Source organism: Scatophagus argus, chromosome 22, assembly GCF_020382885.2.
Source record: "Scatophagus argus isolate fScaArg1 chromosome 22, fScaArg1.pri, whole genome shotgun sequence".
Classification (NCBI taxonomy): domain Eukaryota; kingdom Metazoa; phylum Chordata; class Actinopteri; family Scatophagidae; genus Scatophagus; species Scatophagus argus.
In genome coordinates, this window is record NC_058514.1 from 5,450,988 (window position 1) to 5,475,343 (window position 24,356).

A 24,356-nucleotide genomic window follows, 5' to 3' on the forward strand; every position below is an offset into this window, starting at 1 on the left:
CTGTGCTCTCAACCAGATGCAAAGCATGTAGACCTGAGCGTCACCGGGTCCTGTGGTTAAAAATGCAGATGGGGCTCCCTCGTCTTCCTCCTCCATGTGCCCCTTTTCCTCTCTACGTTGTGCTATTCCAGCCTGAGGTCTTTTCTCTCCAGCACAGCTCACCTCATTAATTGATAGCCAACTGCAATTACTGCCCGTTAAGAAAACAGCAGCGGCTTAAGCACCTCTCTGACGCACAAACACACACTCAACATAGCTTTTTTTTTTTATTGCCCACCGTTCCTTCCTCTTGTCTTTCTTTGCCTCTTCAAGGCTTAAAGTTGTACACAGCTCTTTTTCCTTCAAACCCACCCTGATTGGCTAATATTCAGTGTACATTGTGAAGCTGCTGCAGTATCTGCTGTACATGCCCACTTGTCTAATATCCGTCAGCCAAAGTGTGATCATACACATTTCACCCTAACATCAGAGCCCTAACAGGTTTTAAATTCACTCTTTTATTACAATGCCTGCAGCAATATATTACCAATTTTTTTCTGTTCAGCTTTTCGCAGATTGGTTTAAAATGTTTCAAGAAAACAACAACAACAACAAAATGCTTGCAGGGCTTGGGTTAGATGAAAAGACGCAAGCGACAGGTGCTTATTTCACTTCGAGCAAACCTAAAAAGCTCCTGCCCTTTATGAGAGTAAGCAGTCTTTTAATGTGTTCCTGTCTGGAAAACCACTCAAGCTGAACCCATGCCGGGCTGTGATTGCTTTCTGCTCATGACACGGCTTTCTTATCATATCGTAGTTCAGCTTTCACCTCACAAGCTCACTTTACGTGTACAAGCATGTCACAAATATGATTCCTTTGGCGCAGCAAACCAGATCTGTTTGTCACCTCAGCAGAACAAAAACATTAATCTCGCACGTCTCCTACTGTCCTTGTCTTTATCACTCCTCCATTTTCTAATCCATTCGCTGTCTCTCCCCCTTGGTCTCACTCTCCTCTGGGAGGGTTCTTCTAGATAGCTTTGCCTTATCAGGAGATCAGTTAGATGGCCCGTGGAGAATGGTCCTGGAACTCCTCTAATCTAACATCGCTTGGTCAAAGTTTATAATCTGTCATCATCTCAGTTAATACACGAACTACTGGCATTCTGGTTTCACAGCTTATGGCATCCAGCATTATGCAGTTGTGTGTTTAAATATCCTCCTCCTTGTTTTTGTTTTTGTGGGCTTTTTTCCCATTACCTTTCATCTCATGTTCTCTCGAGCTTACTCTGCGGCTAGCTTCTTTTTCATTGCGTTGTTTGTCCCCTCTTTGTCAATTACCCAGGCCTGGCAATGCATAGCCATTAAACACAAGTTTAACAAAGAATAACCCAGAATGGATTTTTTTTTTTTTTGGGCTTTGTTTGGATGGCTTCACTTTTCAGTAAGGCTGAATAGACATGAAACTTTGTGTTTGGGATATGAGGTACTGAAGAGCTTCTGTGTGGGAGTGAGGATAACATAATTTTCTTCAAGACAATAAGAATGGGTTATTTGCACGTTTACAAAAACTGATGAATTTGGGGGTGTTTTAAAAGAGGATATTCGATAATGTTCTACGGCTGAGAGGATCCCAAACCAATTCTGTTGCTGATAATGACTGCTAGTCAGGATGTGGGTGCTATTAATGTACATTATGGTGCGAAGGGATGTTTATTTTTGAACTGATGATACAGCTGAGATGAAAATGTTCATAAAGGAGTTGGTGTGCAGATGTTACTGCTGACCAATTACTCCTGTGATTTAATTTAGTGTAGATTTAAATTTTCCTTTCCACACGTCTATTTCTTCTTCCAGATAATCCCCAACATACACTGCTGGAGCAGTTTTAGATACATTCGCTTTTGTATTTAACTGTGCAGCCAGCTGTGGCCTCCAAAAGCCATAATCCATCCCCTGGTATCCTTTTATTTTCTTCTTCTCTTGAAATGCAGGCAGCATACCTCCTACTGAAGAATACCCTGCAACTCATTCAATGTGCCTTGGCAAAAGCTCCTCTCCCTCACGTCATCATGTCCTCATCCTGTCCATCTAATGACAAGCTGACGTTCGTTCCATGTCCTGGTTGGCGTCTCTTTCATGTCCCCTGTAATAGGCCTGTCTGCATTGTCTCTGTTTGACTCGTGTCTATGCTATGACACGGTGATGCAGAGTCAGATTCCAACTTTTTTTTTCCCCCCCTCTCTTCCTCCCATCACACTTGTCTGACATGTTTGACATGTAGCTCTTAAACTGCCGATCATGTTTACCGGTACGGCTGCATCCCTGCTGCTGGCACTGTCTGCCTGTGTCTGGCCCACAAAACAGGCTTTCCCTGTCACATGCCTGTGGATATGTGCACATGCACACACACACACACGCACAAACACACAGAACTGAGTGACAAAATTGTATCTTCAGGGTGGGTGGATTGGAGTCTGTCCCTAGGGAGTTGTTTTGAGAACACACTGTGTCGGGTCATTTGGGTTCTATCACTGTTCCTCTACGCCCCCCCCCCCCTCTCTCGTGTGTGTGTGTGTTGTCCCAAACACCAGCATTGTGTTAATACTGCTCCTCTGGGGAGATCTACAGTGCTGCCTGATGTGATGCACACTGACTGGGGGTGACCTTGAGAATTGGGACAAACACACACACACACACACACATCCATCAGAATACCCCCCTTCCCTAATTATTACCGTAACTTGTGTTGTTTTCAGTTTGTCTCGGTACTCATCCTATGCTCTTTTGACCTTTTCTCCTGCTTACTTTGCCCCTTTCAGGTCAGTGTGACAGTCGACTACATCAGAGCAGCTACTGGCCCAGCAGAAGGCACCCCTGCTTTCGCAGAGCGCACCTGTGCTACAGTCACAATTGGCGGCATGTAAGTAATGGGCCTCATTATTCCGCACTGAATGATCTACTTTCCTTTTAGTGTGTTCTATTCAGTTCAGGTATACTCTCCTAGCGTAACAGTTAAGATGAGCTTGCTGCATGAATTAAACATGCCTTTTCTTCTTCCAGTTTGTCAGAAATCTGTAGCATTTAGTGGCAGATCATGTGGTATATAAATGAAAGACTTCACTATCGCATTTTGTGTCATCACACAAGCAGCCTCCTCATGTAAACCCGTAAAAGTTATGTTCTTCTGATGTATGATGACACAAAATAATCATTTGTCACTGCTCAGAACTTATAATCTCATCAGGGATCACAAAGCAACCTGAAAGTGCTTCTTTGTATTTAAATTTTTATGAGAAGGGTCGCCTCAGTGCAAGCAATTATTCTCTATCTACAAACACTGCTTTGAAACAATCTGGTTATATCTGTTTGAAACATTTATTTTATATCGTACCACAGATATAAATGTTATTAAACTACTCAGAGGTTCAAATTTAATCAAAACTGGATAGAGGAGCTTTCATGCCACATGACTTGAAATGAAGTCCATTCTCACCCTAAAAAAAAGAAAACAAAACAAAACAGTTGAAATCTTCACTTCTGGTTTTCTCTGCGTAACTCCGAGCTCTCTGTGGCACAGAGCAGTTACATGAACACATGGAAACATGGCTTCATCTTCGTCATCAAACCAATAGTTTTGTATACGACAGTACATGTGCGCACAAAGGTCAGCGGCCGAGCTCGCGACGTGCCAACTGCACCAGCTGCTCTGCTCCACGAATAACAGTTGGCTAATGAATGCAGGGGTCAGAGGACGAGGCGGTCAGTGGGGTGGATGTTTTCGACCTCGCACTTACTTGTCTGATTGTATTGTTTGGAATTTTCTTGCTTTTGGTACGATAGAATTAATGGGCTCAGCTTGAAACTTTGGAACAGGCTGTTTAAGTTTTAAAGTTGTGTTATACTTAAATTTGGGGGGGGGGGGGGGGGGGTGATAATGTGAAGAGGCTTTGAGCCAACAGGAAGTCCTTCTTGTATGATAACAAACAAATATGTCTACATTTAGACATAAAAAAAAGCATAAAAAAACTTTGCTTTTCCTTTTTCAGTTTGCCCTCAGTGTTTATCCAAGTGTTGACATGGGTGTAGGAAAAAGATTAATATAAACATGTTGTTGGGGACATCAGGCGCTGTAACAGTGTGTCACATACCGTGTCAGCAACATGAGGACTAACGAATGCACTCGATGGCACAAGCTCTTTCTTTCTTTTTGAGCTTCCTTTCTGTCCCCTTTTTTTTTCTCCCACACTTCAATCAGAACACTAATGTCCAAGGGCGAGACACTAAGTGCTGCATTAAGTACAACAATACTCCCCTCTTTCTGCCCGTCATCCTCTTTGCTGTACATCAGTAACACCGCGAGGAAGTGGTTAGTCAAGTGTGCAATGTCAACATTTAAGTGACCTTTGTTCCTCAGCAATGCCACCTTTGGGATTTGCTATGCCCTGATTTTCTTTTTGTTGAGCTAAGCTCACTTAGAATTCCATGTGAAGCCAAGGGGGGGTTTTGCTTGTTGTTTTTATTAAAGTAATCTCTCTCTTTCTCTGCCTCCCCCCCACTCAGCAACATAGCGGAGGCTCTGGTCAGCAAAGGCCTGGCCACAGTCATCAGATACAGACAGGATGACGATCAGCGCTCCTCCCACTACGACGAGCTGCTTGCTGCAGAGGCACGGTGAGGAACACACGCATAATACAAGCACACACACACACACACACAAAACATGCTTTGATACAAAACATTTTCGCATTTGCTTCATCTTCCTTTTTCGTGGACCTACACAGCTACACACTCGACACAATGGGTCCCTCAAACGGATGTTCATTCTGAAAGACTTTTTTTGTTCATGGTTCAAATAAAAACGCACACTACAGTAATTTCTTGTTTTTAAATGTGCACACACTGTGGTTTGTGAGTTGTGCATGACCTTGACGAATGTTGCTCCTGGGAAGTAGAAGAGAATCGAATATGACCTTGAGGCTTTTTTCTTTCTTTTAAAATGGCTTTTACATTTGCTGATACATTCATCATGGCACAGGTGAAGCTTATTATTTTTCTGAATTTATTTGGCTGCGCCATCATTGTAAGCCACAGCCTATTACAGCTGTTGCTATGTATTCACATGGAAACATGTCATTGGACTTACATATTCACTCATACATGTTTTTTTTTTTTCTTTTTGCATTAATGCATGAACACACATAAACCTTCCCAAGCGTAGTGTGCTAAATCAGAGACTCTCTTTACTCTGGCCCTATGAATATAATTATATGGAGGTGCAGTGGAGAGATTTAGTTCAAGCTTTATTACTCTGCCATAGATTAAGATCTGCTGGCTATAGGTAGAGCAGATGCAGCCACAGCTTCTTTTTATAGGACCAACTCTTTCACTCCTCTTTCTCACATGCTGTGGCACTGCCCACCCGCCCTCTTTTTCTGCGTGCTCTCTCTCTCCTCCTGCCTCCCTTCTACTCGTGCACATTTTGTCCTTCTTTCTGCACCTTAGCTGTTTTCAGTTTTGTCCTTCTTTGGCCTTGCTCTTCTGCGTCTTCTCTTTTCCCGTTTCTCCCCGCCCCCCCTTCCCTCTTTCTTGCTCTCTCTCTGTCTCTCTCTCTCTCTCTCTCTCTCTCTCTGTGTCCCTGGTGGGGTCTTATTAGAGTTGATGAGAGGTTTCTGTCTATAGCCTTGGTTTTATTTTTAGTTCCCAGAGCACGAGGCCGATGGCCCCGCAGCCCTCAAGAAACTTCCTCCTGGCTATTAAATGCACATATATACATGCTTTCATCTGAAAGGCTCTCTGTCTTGGAGGCAATGGTCTGGTTCCTGTTGACCCATAGGTGGCATAATTCCCCTCCACAGCTGCAATCTCAGTGGTCTTCATCTCATTCGGCCCTTGAGGCCTTTTAAAAGTGCGATCACCATAACCAGTCATCATCGCTAAACCCCTAGCTGGCTGTAAAGGAACAATCCTTGTCTCTCTGTTTTTCCTCATTCCTCCTCTCCAGCAGTTATATCTCTTCCTTTCTAGTTTCTCTACCAACCTTTTCATCTCAAGCCTATAGATTATTGGGGTAGAAAAAAAAATATCCTCCCTCTAGCACTTCCAGTTGAGCAGTAATGGCAGTTCAGGAAAGAGAACCTGGTCTGAATTTACATCCCACTTCACAAAGCCACAGTGGCTCCCTCTTTGTGTCAGCAGCGATTACACAAAGAGCTCCCATTTCTCTCCAGGTCTGTTTAAGCCTCTGGCCTTATGCTTTTCTCAGCGTATTATGGTGGTGCTCGAGCTCTGTTGGTGACGTGTGCGTTTGTGGTTTGATTGACTTGTAGGGCCATCAAGAATGGAAAAGGGCTGCACAGCAAGAAGGAGGTTCCCATCCACAGAGTGGCCGATATCTCCGGGGTAGGTATCTTTTTGTCTGCATATACACAGGTTGTTATACAACGGTAATGGAATGAATTCATGTAACTGAATATTTTTACTGGTAGACTCATTTACATGCAAACCTCGATGACATCCCTAGGTGCCATCAATGCCCAAAACCTAGTTGGCTTGCTCTGTCACACACAGAGAACAGTCTATTATCCACAAGTCCCAGTCATTTTCCTCATCTTAAAGAAACTTAAGAGGCTTCTAAAAATAATCACCACCATTAATAAAACCATCAGTGTTGCTTGGTCCTAGCTTGTTTACGTTTGCCCAGGGGCTTGATAGAAGCATCATTTGGCTAATGAAGCCTGATTGGGAGTGCTCACCAAATGAACATTAGCATTGGGAACCCATAAAACCTCTCAGTAACGAGTAATGGCAGATTGGTAGATGTTCCTTTTTAAATGTTTTTGTTCGCACGGCCCTTGAAGCTGGTTTTTAAATTTGATCCCCTATAATGTGTCCTCTTGTCTTGTGTTCACCCCACGCTCGCATCTTTCTTCAGTCTCAGTCTCTTAGTTGTATTTTTAATAGGTTTTTAAGTAAAAACTGTTAACTTCTAAAGGGACTCTTCCTTTTTTCATCTTAGACTTTTTTTCCACCTGCAAATCCTTCCTTTTGAGGTTCACCTACACACCATGAGAGTTGTAGTCCTACATACCACTGGCTATCACAGTCGGGCGGGCTCAGTTAATTCACTATATGTTGCGTTGAAGCTATCCAAACTTTTCAAACTGGGTGGCCGTCTCAAATGAGCTCACATGAGATGAGAGCAGAGCACTGCTAACATCGGCTTATGTGCTGATGAAGCTGATACAAAGTTCAAATGCTAAGCACTGTGATGGTCATTGTCTCATGTGGAGCTCTATATGTTACTTGCTAATTTTTAAAATTGTGTTTTTCTTACACCACCCAAAAGAGAAACTGAGGTCAGTCAGCCAGGTGGTGAAGTCACCCTTTTGTACATGGGGGGAAATGTGACAGTGACAGAGTAGATCTGTTTACATTTGTATATGATGATATGTATCCACACATATTCCAGCAACAGAACGATTTTGTAGTCGCTCACTGTAGCCCATCCCATAAACGAATCAGAGGTCTTGCCAATTTTAAATAACCTCAGATGTTATCCTCTTCACTCGTTGGTAGTTTTTTAAAAATGCTGTCAAACTACCAAAAGCATTTGTTTTGTTCAGAATCATTCAAGCACCTTAACACATCTCTACTCTTGTCGACTAGCCATCTCTTAAACATTTTGATGAGCCACTACATGGTCTGCTGTGAACTTGAGAGACATTAGCGCCTCATTGTCTCTCTCACTTGAGCTCTCTTGTCGCACTTGTACTTTTAGGCTCTGAAGAGGCATTTGGTTAAATTAATCAGGCCTCTTTCATGTGTTGGTCTTCTTTATTTATGTTTCATTTTGAAGGCTCAGAGTGGTCCACCAGATTTAGTGGTCACAGATCAGCTCTGTAAATTGCTGTATTTAAAGTGACCATGACCTTGCATTTTAGCACAGGCATTCATCCAGACTATTAAAGCTGTTTTACACAAACAGGGCTTTACAGTCTGGCTAATGATTTTGACGTTGCCCTGTATAAATATTCTACAGATGTTTTGCTGTCAACATAGTCATCATCGTAACCTCCCCATGTCTTATTGTGTCAGCAGAACAGATAAAGTATTGGACAAATGACAGGAAATTGTTGTGCTGACTGAGCAGCCCTGTGCTTTTTCATCAGGGGTTTTATTGCATTTTGTCCTTACAAACACACCAAACTTTACTTGGTGACTCCATGCAATGACATGGGAATAGTTTTTGGGGGAGGTGTTCAATAATTAATTTGCTTTAATACCCAACAATATATATGCCACACCTCACTTCATCTAGCTCATTAAAAACTGCCCCAGTAACCCAGCAAAGGCCATAGTGGTGCTTTAGCACGACTGTGCCGTGTCATGCATTTGTGTGTGAAATCAGCACTGTGAACCCCTCTAAACTCTCCCTTATTAGCGCAGCTGTGCCACTGGTGGCGCCACTAGATGCAGCTGCAATTCCTTCCCTCTCTTAGTATTTCTGTCACTTTCCAATAAGGACACAAACAGGATTTTCAGCACAGTCCAGGATCATTGCCAGTCAGTGCCGGTAGGCGTGTGTGTGCGCACGCATGCACCAGTTGTTTGGCTAGGCTAATGTAATGAGCATTCTAAAGGACCAAAATAGCAACACTGCCTCCCACCGCTCCCTCCGCATCCTTCCCCATCCCCTCCCCTCCCCTCCCCCGTTCTTCCTTTTCTCCTCTTCGATACACACCCACACACAGCTGTACACGTGCACAGACGTACCCCCCTGCATACACACTTCCATACGTCAGCATCCTTTAGCTTGGTGGTAAAGGTTTGCTGAAAGGGATTATGTGCATTGAGTGGGATGCAGTTGCAAATAGAGCAGAAATAGGTTTATAAACATATAGTGTAGGAGATGAACAGAGCTGGTGGGAAGAGAGTGGATAAAGCACTTGACTCACCTCATACCTCTAAAGGTTGCATAATGAGGTCCTCTCTCATGTCTCTTTTTTTTCTGAACCAAGTTAGACTCCACAGCCCACTCACTGCAGGTGCTGCAAATGTGTTTGTGTGAACGACAGAATGTTTAGTTTTGTTGTCTCCCACTCAAGGGGCTATTTTGGACTGCAGTGGGTGGAGTTCAGGTGGTGCATCTTATGGCTAAAGCACATACCCTTTACTCACAACGACATGTTTTTAAGTCCCACTTGTCACGGGTGTTGCACAATGTCTAAAGTTTTCTGTTTTCTGTTATAGCCCTTCGGTTTTTTTTTTGTGTCTGAGTCTTCTCAAACATAAATATCAGCTCATCTAAAACACGTCCTACGATGTTTTGTTAGTTTCAGATTTATCAGTTTGAGCTCTCATGTCCACTTGCAGTAGAAAATGGAGAATGCTTCGTTGTTTGACCTCTCCGATTCTTAGCTCTTACTCCCATGGCCACACACACACACACACACACACACACACACACACACACACACACACACACACACACACACACACACACACACACACACACACACACACACACTACATTGGTCCATGACTGAGTGGTCTGTTGTGCCTACATGCTCCTGCCTGGAGTAGGCGCATATTAAATTATTTTTTTTTATTGTTTATGAATCTTCCCCTGCCACTGCATCACCAGCCCTGCTTGAATACACATGATTTAGCTCTACTTGTAATTTTGGCCCTGGCACAACAATAAACTCGTGACTCACTCTTGCAGACGGGGGGAAGAATTATTTTTGATTGCACAAGTTTCCAGAAGTGTCACAGAGAAGACTTCATTAGGCCAGACAGAGATTTAAAGATAATTGGAAAAAGCCCACAGATTTCATTGTTGGTAAACCAGCATTGTCCCTCTTGTCTGTTTTGATTGCTTTTCATATGGCTTGGAGGTTTTTGGACACTTTTTGTAAAAGGTATTTAATTTTCAGCAGGACCAGTAACTCCATATGAAAAATCTGATAAAAGAAAATCTCCTGTTCGCTAAATTATAGGTGCTGTCTTTGGTTTCTAAAGGTTAAATACACATGTAGTGCCATATTATTGGCTATATGAAAGTTTCATAGCATTATGTTTTGCAGTCTTTAAAGCGTTGTGTAACCTCATTGCTTTTTCTCTTTGTCCATTAGGAGACACAGAAAGCAAAGCAGTTCTTGCCCTTCCTGCAGAGGGCTGGCCGGTCAGAAGCTGTGGTAGAATACGTCTTCAGTGGCTCCCGCCTCAAGCTGTACATGCCCAAAGAAACCTGCCTCATCACATTCCTCCTTGCTGGTGCGTTGACTTCTTTCTCTTCCTGTTGCGAAGGTCGCTTCCTTCAGTGTCCTCTAACCAGCTCACTTCTCTGCCCATGCAGGCTGTAGCTCAGAGGTCAGAGTTTAAGCCCCTCCCCACATCTATCGTCAGGCATCCCTGACAGGGCAAAGGGGTACCCCAGTATCGTGCACCAAACGCAGCCCACTCTCTTTTAAAACACCAGGGTTGGCATGAAGCGTGTGTTCACTTTGACCTCACCTTCTCTCTGGCTCTCTTTCAAGTTGGGACTCCTGCTCTGCTCTCTATGTCTTTTCTGTTTTACTGCAGCAATAAACTTCATTAGAAACTGGCAACTGTCTTGAGGTAAAAAGAGGTTTTAAGTCCAGTTGATCGATATTGTCAAGTTTTTAACACTGCATGATATAGTAAGAAGGTCATACTGTGAAAACTACTTTCTTAGAAAGTGAAGTAGAACCTTTTGGTATTCAACAGCAGTTTATCCTCCCTGGTTTGTTTTTTGCCAGTGTCCTACCTGATGAGCAGTATACAGGCACAGAGGACAAATAATGAAGTGGAAAGAAATAGAGCTGCAAGGATTAGTTGATTAATCATTGCTTCCAGCTTCTCAGATTTGAGGATTTGAAGTTGAATGCATCACACAAGCATTTTCTCCAATTTTCTGATATTTTGGAGACAAACAGATTAATCGAAAAAATAATTGGAGGATTCATGAAAATTTTCCATCTGAGAATGGGCCGTTCTTTCAGCTTTTCCCATTTTCAACATGATAAAACAACAGTACTTTATGGCAAGATGCAGATAGGATGAAATACAGGCTGTCTGATAGCAGGTCTAGTCATTTATTTCAGCTCCATGACTGTCTCGACAGTTTTTGCCAGTAATAAAACCACTGAGATTGTATCTTTGGCAGCCAACAATGATTTGCACGTTCTCCCAGATCATGGGAATAGTGAGAAAGCTCATCCCTTCCACAGCGGAGGATACTTTATGTTGCAGCTTTAGTAAAATTCAGTTTCAATCCATCATGATTTCAGTGCAACATTTGTACAGTTCCTCTCCGTTTCCAGTTGGATAAACACTATACGTTTCTGATAAACACTCAGATTCAGTTTAATTATGTGGGGCTAAAATGTTGATGCATTAATTAATTTTCTAATTTGCTTCTGATTGTCTTTGCTATCTACTGATGGTTTTTGTAATTACATTTTTTTTGTCCACTGCCTGCTATAAGATGTGTTGACATAACCTCTGCCAATAAGCAATCTGCATATAACACAATATAAGGTGTTTTTTTTTTTTTTTAAAGCACTAGTTTGTGCTAGACAATTCTGCCTTAATGAGATGTCAGGTGTCTGCGAGCTGCTGCTTACATAGTCGGTCTACTTTTGGATTTTATTCAATCAAAGTTTATTAGCTAATCGTCAGAAGCACATTAGAGCTGATGGCCCCTGAGCGTATTTGATTAAAGTCGTCCCCAGAAGAGAAGATTCATCTGCTGGAAATGAGACGACATGCATTGTCTTTAATATAAACATTAGGCTGAATTAGCCCTGATTGATACAAATGATCCCCTTTCCAATTTTGTGTATTTTTAAATTCTAGTTCAATAAGAGACCTCTATTACTTGAAGAACTTGTGTGTGTGCGCGAGTGTGTCTCCCATTATATGTGTGAGTGTCTTTTCTTGTCATCTCATTTTTTCCTTTCATATTGTTTTTTTTTTGCTTTTTTTTTTTTTTTTTTACCTTTGAGAAATAGGATGTTTATGAGATAAAATGTTATGTCTGGTGGTTCATGACCTCAGTGTGTCTCTGCATGTATGATGTTGTATGCATGCTTTTCTTTGTGACATCTGATGTTAAGCCTTTAACCACACATGGAATGAAGCCCTTAGGCACAAACAGCCCCTTATTATCTCCCTAACGCTAATCTCCAAGCGCTCCCTATCTCCTTCCACTTTTCTCTTTCCTGTCAAAGTTATCTTTCCATGTTTTATTCACCCATCTGCACCATGGGCCCTGTTTTGAAAAGTCACATATGTGATAAAATAGGCTGCCCCCAAGCCTTTTGTGTGTATCTGTGTATGCAGAAACCCTTTGGACCTTTTCTTCTTTAAACTATCACATAATGTCCACAGATAATGAGCTGAGTTGAGAGCAGATTGCACATGTTCAGATGTGCTTTTATTTTTTTTTAAAGCGAAACAGACCTATCCTCATAGATGTAGGAGCTTTGGAAGTATTGCACCCTGTCTATTTTCTTTGTTATGATGCGTTACTATAAGCCTTAGCATGCATAATGTCTTTTAGTTATAGTCATAAGGTACGAACTTAATACTTTACATGAGTGAGTAGTATAATTGTTTCCAATTAGCTGAGTTCCTGTATGTTCTGTAAATGTAAGTTGCTCTGAGTAAATATTTACAACAGACGGTGAATATATTGAAAGGATGCTTCTGTTAAAACAGGTCTCGCATTAGTCGTCTGACTCATTAGCCATATTCTCTTCGGACTGTATTCATCATGGCCAGGTTTTTATTCTTCAACAATGTTGTGGGAGGCCATTGAAGAACAAATTGTTTACAGTGGAGTTGCGAATGAAACGATCCCAAGGCAGTAAGTGATGTAACGCAGTAGGTCAAAATTACTAAAACACAGTACAGGCATCTTTGAATCTGAACTACTACCTTGCTTAGCCAGCAGTGTTTTCCCCCTGCTTTAGACTTATCATTTGTCCTGATTTAAGGCTGAGTCCTCCCTCACTAAAAGGACTTGTTTCTCCAGCGAGGCACCTCAGAGCCCCGTTATCACATGGTCTCCAAACTTTTCCTTGATAGATAAAGACAGTGCTTTAAGAAAAACGGGAAACAAAGAGTAGCAAGAGAAACCCATGCTTCAAAGAGGGCCGGAGGTGTGCTTCAGGAGTTGAAGGGAAGATCCCTTCCCTTTCCTCCCACATCACCTTTCCTTTCTTCTCCTCTCTCTTGCTGGCCTGTGTGGTGTCACTTCCGTATGCAAGTTTGATAAAGGGCAAAGGAGTCATCCGGTTTCTGAAGAGGGAAAGGATGATATTCTATACAGGAAAGGGGTTTGAAGGTGTAGTGAAGTGGGGGTAGAAGGATGATGAAAGGAGGAGGAGGAGGAGGTGGTGAAGTAAGAGATGTGGAGGCAGAAAGGACAGATCAGGGTAAAGAGAAGGCAAAAAAAAAAACGTACAATTGATGTGAAGTACGTGGGTATAAAGCCTTGTTGAAGCTAAGAGAGACCAAGCAGTGAAAAGGCTGTAAAAGTTTACTAGCTTCAATAGCTTTCACAGAGTTTCAGACTGAGGCCACAGCAGGTGAAGAGGACTTTCAAAGTTACTCAGGAAGGTATGTTGAGCAGCAGTCTGTCAAAAAGATGAAACACCCATCACTCGGACACAAAGATTTACAGTGTCAGCAAGACGCATTAGCCATCACAGTGTGTGGCTTGGTGCCATTTGTCTGATTTTTGATATCCGAGTGTGTGTATGGTTGTGTTTGTGTGTATACCTGCGTGCTAGTACACGTCCTGCGGTGTGTGTGTGTGAGTGCAGGAGATGGAAAGTGGAGCAGAAAATTTGTAGACTTGTTCCCTAAAATATGTCTGCTTGCAGAAAAAAAACAACAAGTTTAGCATTGTAGCAAGTCAGTGAGGAAAAGTCTGCGGGTACGTCACTGCTCTGCTGTGACCTCTACGTATTGGTGTCCTTGTGTGTGGCTGCGTTGCATCTCATTGAGATTCATGCATTTATTAGAAACCTGCTTAAAGGCCTTGAAACACATTTTAAGGCCTGCCACAAGATATGGTTGCCTGTTAGGAATAAATAATAATTTAATAATACTTTATTGGTATTACATTTATGACACTATAAACTGTAATCTTGAACTTAAACATGAGCTGTAGGGCTGCATCAGCCTAAAATAAAGCAGTCGTCTACCATAGCTGCTGCCAATGAAGGGGAATGAAGTTCTCCTTGAAAATATGCTCACGTCTAACCTACAACTAATACTTAACTTTAATAAATAACAAATTGAGTTTGCTGTCCATGAGAAATAATTAAATATGAATTTCATTATAGATTCTTATGCTGCTCTTTAGTGAAGGTGACATCAGATATATGCTTCAGTGAATTGGGGCCAGAAAGAAAACTAGACTTAAATTTAAAGGACCTTGAAAATGGAATAGATATGGAAATCATGGTGTTTCTCATTTATGCTTTCTTTTTGCAAATCAAATATTAACAAATCTTTCCTTTGCACTGTTGTGTGCTTTGGAAGAATGGACGTAGTGTTGCTGAAGGCTTCGTCTGAGATAATGAGGCCTCGCATCAGAGAGCCGTAGTGAGATAATAGTAAGACAGAGGGAAGGATCTATGGGATAAAAGAGGGATAGTCAAACAGTCCTAGGATTTATTTAACCACGAGCTGCCTTCGTCTTCCATCCATTCTCTGCTCTGCCTCCAACACCCTTCTCTGACCTATACGTCCAGCTTGGAATTGACTTACACCCACAGAGGGCGAGATATTTCAAAAGGGGATGGACACCTGACATTTACATACCTGGATTATTATTAACAAGAAACAAATTTAAATGGAGTGGTGTGGGTGATGGAGGAAAGATGGAAATAACACACAAATATGCACACTAAAACCTCCTCTCACAGCTTTTAGGTCTTTGTTTGTTTGCCTGTTGCAGCGCTAATTATGCCCTGTCAACAGCCTGTCAAAAATCAAGAATTAGTAACTTAATAACATTAAAAAGATAGACACTAATAGCATTCATGCTGAGCTGACTATATCCTGCAAGTATCCATTTATACCTGCAGACATGCCTTAGTGAGAGCACAAAGCATCTGGCAGGTCGTGAGGAGAAAGTCAGAGGCTAATCAATGTGGACATTATTAGCGTAGGAATTTGCGACATGATGTATGTTTGTAGAAATTGCAGCGATGACATGGACAGCAGCTGCACATTGCCACATTTCTCCCTCCAGACCCATCTCTACAAGATGAAGCTCGTTATCTCGGCATGGTTGATGGAGAAAGAGAGGTTGACTTAATCCTGTTCCTGCTATATGTTGGATCAACAGGAAACACATTCAGTTACAAAGTATAAAAAAATGTATTCGAGAAGACACAGCCTAACTGGACAATGAATGCATATGAATTCATCCAATTAGATCTGGTTTCTGAGGAGAATTACAACTAGAATGAAGATCATTCCTCACTGAAAAGATCAGTTCTTCAGTTTCGCTCGTATATTTGCATAGCACTTACTGGCATTGTTTCTCTAAGTGCATCTTGTATTAAATTTACAAGATGTATTAAATTTACTCTTACTCCAACTGAATAGTGTGGCAGATTGTGAAACAACAGCTCAAGAAATAGCTGTACATTTTTGGGAAATGCTTTGGCAGATGAGAAGATCAGTACCACTCTCATATCTACACATGAAATATGAAGCTGGAGCCGTGTGGTTAGCTTAGCACAGGCACTTGTAAGCAGGGGGACACTGCTAGCTTTTAAGGCTTTAGATTTAGTGCTTTCTTCATGTCGCAATTTTCTGGCTTTCGCTGAAGTTTCCATTTTGAGTTTACACTCACAAAACACTACACTTAATATCAAGGACAGACTGAAGGTTATGGATAGGAGGTGGTGGGCAGAGGCTTACAGGGCACAGAGAGAGCAGGAAAGTAGGTACTGAAACAAAACAGGGAGTGGCTGCTCGGGATTAATGGGTGATTTTAGAGGTCGATAGACCAAGAAACGATGCTGAGAGCTGAGAAGGAATAAAGAAAAATGTTGCATGTGTTTCTGTCTCAAAGTGGGGAGACTGATGAAGACTGGAAGTTGTCAGATTGAAGGAGTTACAGTTTTTTGGGGTGATGAGGAGGAACCTACTGCATGTGTGTGTCACCAAGAAAGTATGTTTGATCTAAGAGGGAAGGCAGTATTTCATCAGGAGCGTGGCTCACCCTGAGTCACAGATTAAAATGTTACGTCTTCTCCACAGGGCCTTCCCTCACCCCTTTCTGAGCCTGAGGTCTACACGGGGGAGGAGCAGGGCAGGACAAACCCAAAGCATTAATAAGTAAAACAGCTGATAGCTGTGTGGTCTTTCAGGAGTTGGATTTGCAGAAAATGAAAAACCGCATAAAAGCAAAAACAAAAAGCAAACAAACAAAAAAAAAAAGTAAACGCTGTCCTTGCTAACTCTATTTTCACTTCCCTCTCCAAAGCCTGACATAAACATTTCAAAATGTATGATGATTGGTGTGACGTATGGTGGATTGACATGTGAGCTTCAGGCCTCTGTGAGGAACAGCATGTGCAGGATGCTGTACAACAGTGTCCTGTGTGTTTGTGTGTGATGTCAGTAGTAATCACTGTATGTCTTGTTTGTCTCTGACATCAGATAAGATGGATATCCTGTAGTTTGCCCCAGATGTTTATCTTGGTGTCAGGTTATGTATCACGGTGCAGGTTAAAATTGGCCGTGCTAATTGACTCCTTGGCTTGGTTTTAATACTGCAGGGAGGACGCCGCAGTACAGTAACTGTGTGTGTGTGTGTGAGTGTGTGAGTGAGAGAGAGATTCAGGATATTGAGTGCAGCTAGGAAGCTGTAGGTCTTTTGAGGACAGAATGTCCATTTGCACTTGGATCTGTGTTTGATTTATTTTATTGGATTATCTTATATCGGACTATTACATTAATATTTGACTATTATAAACCCATTTTTGGGGATGTTTTTGTCTTTGAAGAGTGCTTGGGTTATGATTTGCTGCTGATGTGGGCCTGCTGTATGTACCACACAATTGAACTTGACTTCTCTCTGTATTACATTCCTGTGTATTTTTTTTTTTGTGGATTATGTTAGAAAAACACAGTTTAAGTTGCCTTGTCATAGCTCTGGCCATCTTTTTTTTCCTTCACAGTTATCAGTTTTTGCATTGTGCAGAATTTGCCTCTCCCATTGTCTTTCCTCACTCATACTGCATCCTCCTCTTCTCTTTATCCTGGCACTGTTGTAGCCACAGTGTCCCACGTGGAAGCCCTGTCCTGGTCCACTTCTATAAATACTTTCAGATGATCTTGGCCATCAGCATCTCCTCCTCCTTCTCCTTCCTGCTCTCCGGGAAGCTTTTTATTGTATTTTCTGTAATGTTTGAATATGGTAGGATACATAACAGAATATCTACAATAAAGGATTATTCAATTATGGGGTGATATAATGTTTACAATAACATTGTCTTTACTCCTCTGTTGGTTAGGGCATTTCTAAAGCAGTTCTTTATTAAATCACTTTGTTGCTGTGGTGCTCGCCACTCTGCGCACAAATCTTTTTTTATATGGTTTTGTGGCTTTGTACATTTACTGTTTTGCGAGATATTGCAAGAGTGAAAAGATGCAAAAAGTTTAGTAGAAAAAGGAAATGAGCAGGTCTTATTGGTTTTAACGCTCCCGGCTGTATACTAAAGGCCTTTATATCTTGTAGATGGTTGACTCAACAGTTCTTCATGACTCTTTGGTGCTGACTGTCCTGTGAACTCATTTTGCCTTTCCTGGGTCATTTTCCCTTCTCTGCCAGTGTGAATGCGCTGATGTCTACTGTTCTTGTTCTCATAAATGGGACAGACATGAGCAGAGGTTTCTGTAGGGAACAGAAAGTACAAAACCAAAAACAGCTTTTTTTTTTTTTTTTTTTTTTTTTTTTTTTTTAAAAAAAGAGAGATAAGGTTCTTTTCATATTGTCATGAAACCATGCAAAGAAACCAACTGCCAGCAGTGGTAGCTTCACTTAATTTGAATTGTTTTAATTGCTAAATTTTTCCTCCTTTTCACCCCGAAATGAGTTTTTTTTCTTTCCCTCATATGATGAGCCAGAAATCTCCACTTTAGTAGCACTTACATCCACTAAGCTTTCTAGTTTTATTACGGTCTATATTTTTGAATGTTTAAGATTATTATCATAATAATAAAACTACTACTACTAATAATAATGTTTTGTGATTTGTAGAACAGATTCAAATGAATTTTCTCTGCCAGAACTTCCAGAGAGAACAGCAGCCAAGGTTTAGACACCTGGTACACAGTGTCTCAGATTTATGTCACTGTAAAGCACATCGTATTGACAAGTTTTAAGATGTGAGTACCAGTGAATAATGTGTTCTTATTTGGGTTCCCTGTTTACAGTATGTAATGCCATCCCCTAATCTAAGAAACATATCATTTAATACATATTCCAAACACCATTTTTTTTATCACTGTGTCACATTGGAACAAAAGCCTCGGCAGCCTTTCCTTGAGCAAAAAGTCAGAAAGAGTTTTTGTATGAGCACATCACCAGTGAAAGGAAACCCAGAGGAACATGCCAAACATGAATGGAAAAGAAGAACATTTCAAAGTCACGACTGTCTTGCTGTGTGGTGACCACCCTAACCAGTGAGTCAACAAGTCCTTCCTGAGGCAGTAAATGTGCATTATCTGTCATCCCAGAGAAGCTCATTAAATTCAACATGGAGTCAGAGTGGAAAGAAAGACCCTAGGAGGGGGTTTAATACCCGACCGAGACCGACATCAAATGACTGCATAAATCAATACAGCAGCAACACGCTTGCTGGTGTGCCAGTTAATTCAGAAATTTGGATAAAATGAGATCTTGATGGATAAATGCTTAGCTGCTGTCAAGGTGCTTTTCTTGTTCACTACAGGCATGTGTACACCTTAGCATATGTTGAATGAAAATATACCAGTCTTGCATACACCGTTTATCAAAGTTTATTTTATAAATTGAGTCTTGTAACACCTTTCCATTCTTTCCTGAACTCTACAAGAGATCCTCTGAAAATCAAAAGACACAAACACCAACAGGGCTGTTTTTCAGCGGAAACGGGTTATACAGAGGCACTTAATGCATTCAGGATTGACCCCTTGATAACCGCTCATCCACTGAGTGCTGATGCTGGTGTAGTTGGCTAATCTGTCAAGCCATCGACGTACCTTTGTGAGATAGTGTGGCTAAGAGATACTGACTTTGACCTGTTAAGAGGGATGAGAAGGATGCCCTCGATGTTGCACCAGTTGTTTGGAGCACCAGAGGTCCTCAGAATTGTTGATACAAATCTTGTAGAGCTTCATATTAATTTTCAAAGTATTTCTGCATTTTCTTTACAAACAGATCTTGTTGTATCTCTTGGTCTCTTTTTTTTCAACCTATGAAAACCAGATAATATAAAAACTATTGATGATAACCCCTTGCTGTTCTTTTGATTTGCTGCTGTGCTGACCTTTAACTCCTGTAATTGTGTTGTCTCTGGTTAGGTATTGAATGTCCACGCAGTTCCAGGAATACGCCTGGAGGGATGCAGGTGGCTGAACCCTTCAGTGACGAGGCCATGCTGTTCACCAAAGAGCTGGTGCTGCAGAGGGAGGTAAGCAGTGCAGCGGGACGTTGTGGCCCCGGTTTCATCATTTCCTCGTGTTTTGCTAACTCTTCGTTCTCTGTGATTTTGCCACCCACTTTGCTGCATTCGTTTTATTTTCACACTCTCGGTCCAAGTTTAGTTTGCTTTGAGCCTAAGATCATTTTGGTTCAGAGACGTGAGAAGAAGAAAGTCTACTATGTTTTACATAACGCTTGCTGTTAGCCACTGAAGCTAGTTTGGCTTAAAAGAAAATTACTTCCAGAAAGGCTTTGATTTTGTGATATCACCACACTCTGAAGGTCCATTTTATTTAAACAGTACATATTAAAAGTCCTTTATTTGAATATTTATTTAAAAAAGGAGAAAAATTTAAGTAAACTCGTCATGTATTACCAATCCACTCCAAAAACAAAACTGCAAATTTTTTCCTTTGACCCTTGACAACTTGTCTGAAATCCAATGTCTGTTTACATTGTCAATATGGTTTGTACACAGATTAGGCTCCTCACTTTAATAAGCTGATTAAATTGTCTACTCACAAATGAGTGTTATTACACCGTCTTTAAACCCCTGCCGTCGTACCTTGTGTGCTGTGAAATCCAGACAAAAGTGGCCGCAATCATGCAGGCTAACCCCAAAGCACACACACACACACACACACACACACACGCACACCATTCTTCCCTTCATACTCCCAGTTTGTGGAAAGCTCACCTGATAGTGGATCAGTGCTCCTGGGCTTTAAAAAAAAAAACTCCCATCCACTGTGTGCCTGTTCATTCACATGCTAATGGGTTTTTATAAGAACCAGTGAACGGACCAAAGCCATGATGGAACTAGCTATAATCCTGCCACCACTTATCCAGGCCACACATTCCCTCTCCTTTGCTCTCTTTTACTCCCCCTCTCCATTCCTATCTCGGTTTTAAAGGGCTTTTTTTGCGTAGGGTGGCTGACTCCACTGTCCTCCGGTGTTTAATTGTCATGGAAATGTAGCCTTGGTCAGCGTTGGAGGTGGACTTGTGTTAGTTTGTGTGTGTGTGTGTGGTGAACCAGAAGTATAGTTTGGATCAAGAGAGCTGTGTCTGTGAAATAATTGATGCAAGCAACTGGCAGAGTTTGATTGACAGAGATTCAAACCACCTCCCCCCATGAGTCAGTGCGGGCTCTCTGGCAGGTACATGTTGATATGAATTTTTATTATTTTTACAGATGCATATATGCTCACAAATGTGTAATCATTTTTTTATTTAGAAGACTTGCGCACATGCTTTGCCGCACTCATCTTAGGCTTTCTTATATGCACACAGGTTTTATTATCATGCACATAATATCCTCCGTCCATACGCACTCTGACGCACATACTTTCTCACACATTTTCTCCCTTGCCAGTCATTGGTGGTGTCAGCAAGTTTTTCACTGGAAGGTGGGAGTTAGCGGGATAGGACCAAGCCTTATAATGAGTCCTGAGCCCAGTGCGGGGGCTGGTTGGCTGTCTGCACTGACCTGCTGTTATGGGCTAATATGAACACAGAGTCACACATAAGAGCTGTTTTCCAAAAGAAGGAAAAAAAAAGGAAAAAAAAAGCAAAATCATTATTCAAAAAATGTTACTTATCGAAAATTAAGGATAAAATCAGGATGGCTATTCCTTCTTCTGGACATTCACGTAACAAATTGGAACACGGCAAGGGAAAACTTGTACAGCTGGCCAAAAAAGAGTCAAATGATAGAGTCATGTCATACAATCCCCTACGCTGAAACAGGATAGTGTCATGAAAGGAAGTTGTGAGAGCAGAGAGGTGACAGGAAGTGCAGAAGCTCTAAGGAGAGACAGCTTGGTGGCGGCAGAATAAAAGACACGTAGGACGCAGAGGAAGAAACTGTTCTGTACCCCTGAACGCGTCCTGTTCTTCCCCCGTGCAGCGGAGCGAGTGTGACCGAAACAGGTTATTAAGGTGTGTCGCACTCGAACATGAATATGGATCATTTGATTTCATTAGCATAAGATTCTTCTGTTGATTTGTCTCTGAATAGCATCTGATTGCGGGAGCTCTTTAAGATGTTCCTAAGATGGCCTCACATGAATGACATTTGATTTGGGTTTTGGTGGCATATTTATTTGCATTCATGAAATATTTTTCTCGCTATCTCTACTCGACATTCATTTTCAGTTTTGTAGGGGTTTGTTGATCTGATGACATGTTGACTCAATGGTCCCTGTGCTTTTTCCTCCCTACACTTCCATATTTCCCTACTCTGTAATTATCTGTTCTGTCGTTCTTGTTTTCTTTGAAAGTGAGTTTGGGTGCAGGCACTTTTTTCCTCTTCTTGTTTTGCTCTTTTGCTAATAGCCTTTTCTCTCTTTGAGCCTCACTCTCACCTCCCTCGTCGCCTTGGGTGTCCACATTTTAAATCTCTGACTGGCATTTGCTCTTCGTTCTCTCCCTCCTTGCCTGCCCTTTCTCCCGATCCCCTCCCTCCTCAATTTCTACCTCTGAACTGACACACAGCAATGTCTTAATTTCTCCTGATGCAGACACGCATAATTAATGTGGCATCCAGTGAGGGGAGAGGCCCTGCTTTCTGTCTCCTCTATTTATAAGCCCCCCTCCCTCGCCTCTCTCCCCCTCCCTCCTTCCCTCTGTCTCTGTGGTGATTCTCTGCCGCGTTTTTAGAGATTTCTTTCACTTTCAGACACCCTCATTTCAAAAGTCACTTTTGTGTTTATCTTCTCTGTCTTCCTTATCCCTCCCTTCCTTCTCCCCCCCCTCCCCACTCTCTCTCCCTGTGTAGTGTTAATCTCTGACACACACTGTTCCCGTTCCCAGCGTGGAACTGAAACAGCAGCACAGAATTCTGAGGAATAAAGAAAACACATTGGTAAACAGCACTCCCCAGACGTTTCCCTTTTCTCTTTTGATGTCTTCCATTTAATTTCTCTCACCTCCCACCTTACATTGACAAAAAACATTGATTCAGACTCTCAGTCACCGTGCCTCTGTTTTTTTGTTTTTTTTTTCTTTTTAATCTTTATGCTTTTGGGTGGCAACTTCAAGAGCTCAGCTTAACCAGAATGGAAGAGGATGGAAGAAATTCACTGTGCTTGTGTTTATCTAGCTGGATACAGGACATAATTGGTGTTTGTTAATATAAGACATGAGTTTGAGAAACAATATTTAAGCTATTCCCGTCTCATTAAAATGTACATGTATGTTTAATGAGCATCATTCCAGGCTGAGATGGCTGCAATGTGAAAAATGTGATTCTGGCATCACAGAAAAGTCCATCATGCTTTAAAGTTGCGATCCATATAAGACATTTGCTTAAAAAAAATAGTGCTCGTGTTGTTTATTTTCTTTTTTTTTAAAAAAAAACATTGAATATCTGTTAAACGTTTTTTACATAATTACACATTTTGCCAACGCTACTTTTTGATTTTTGTGTTACTGAGCACAGAACAGGCTGTTGATAAGATCCCTTGTTGTGTATATGCAGTCTTTCCACTTGTGTAACTGATCAGAACGAAGGAGGGAATAAGAAAAGCGGGTGAAGCAAAGACTGAGTGTTTGATTGAGCGGGGGACGAGGGCAGGCTAAGTGGACAGTAATATGTGGTGTACTGATCCACCTACGTATGCTGTCGGTCCTGTTGACCTCATTCAGTCTGGGTGGTCTCTCATCTACTGTACTGCACCGACTGCCTACTCACAACCAATTTCTCTCTATCACACACAGACATGCTCGTCGCTTACATTCTCTCCCTCATTTGTTGGCATGTAAAGACAGACATGCACGTTCATGATGGAGGCCTTTGTTAGCTCGTGTCAGATCTGGGAGTTGTAGCCAGACATTATCATTAAGTCCTCCAGGCTCTGAAAACATGTCTATTTAGAAGGAAATAAAGCAAGAGCAGCCTTGATGGAGTTAGTATTTTAAATTTTGATAGACTGATTGTAGTATATGCCATCATTTGGAACAGCAATTTCAGCAACGCTTCACTTTATGTCAAATTTTAGCTGTAGTTGAAAAGAAACAAGACAATAAGCAACAATGAAAAATGCTAATTGCAGTAATCACAGAAAAAAACCAAAACAAATTGGATTAGCATGTTAACATAATTGCCATAGTCCTAATACACGCATGCACACTGAGACACTTACCTCTGGGTGTCAGTTGTCAGTATCATGCGGCTTGCTTAGACGTGTTTAAACGGAACCTTGCATCCACCTACTCCACCTTGTGACGTGAACACTGTGTGCGCCAGGCTGCCACAGGTGAAGGGGGTTGGTGCAGCCTGCCTTCAGACCTGCAGGAGGTTGTGTTGTGCAGCACCGATGAGTCACTGTGCCAGCGTGGCATCACAGTTGCCCCACTCTCTGCTTTAATAACTCTGCTTCTCGAGCATCTTAATTAAATGCTAATATGTCCAAAACCTTTGAAATATCAAGAGGATTTGGCTTTCAGTTCTGCATGTGGTAAATCTTATTGTACCACTAGCACAAGTATAAATAGGCACAGTGTGACAACTGGATAATTGAAGTGTTATCTAGTTGTCAGTCTTCTCTTCCATCTGTCTCTGTGCACATCTGTGGTCAGTGCGACTCTGATCAATTCATTTAGCATTCTTCACACACACACACACACAGAGG

General features: G+C 41.7%; 1 protein-coding gene across 2 annotated transcripts in view; it reads left to right on the top strand.

The window, feature by feature from the left end:
* Positions 1-24,356, top strand: part of snd1 (staphylococcal nuclease and tudor domain containing 1) — a 157,874-nt gene that overhangs the window by 30,493 nt on the left and 103,025 nt on the right. Inside the window, exons 12-17 of one of the 2 annotated variants that reach the window (XM_046378943.1) lie at positions 2,801-2,901; positions 4,542-4,652; positions 6,308-6,380; positions 10,115-10,256; positions 19,602-19,799; positions 19,849-19,988. In XM_046378943.1, the coding sequence (XP_046234899.1) occupies positions 2,801-2,901; positions 4,542-4,652; positions 6,308-6,380; positions 10,115-10,256; positions 19,602-19,799; positions 19,849-19,934 (711 nt within the window). In that variant the 3' untranslated portion in view covers positions 19,935-19,988. Of the gene's footprint in view, positions 1-2,800; positions 2,902-4,541; positions 4,653-6,307; positions 6,381-10,114; positions 10,257-19,601; positions 19,800-19,848; positions 19,989-24,356 lie in introns of those variants that run through there. The other variant, XM_046378942.1, reaches the window with a different exon arrangement.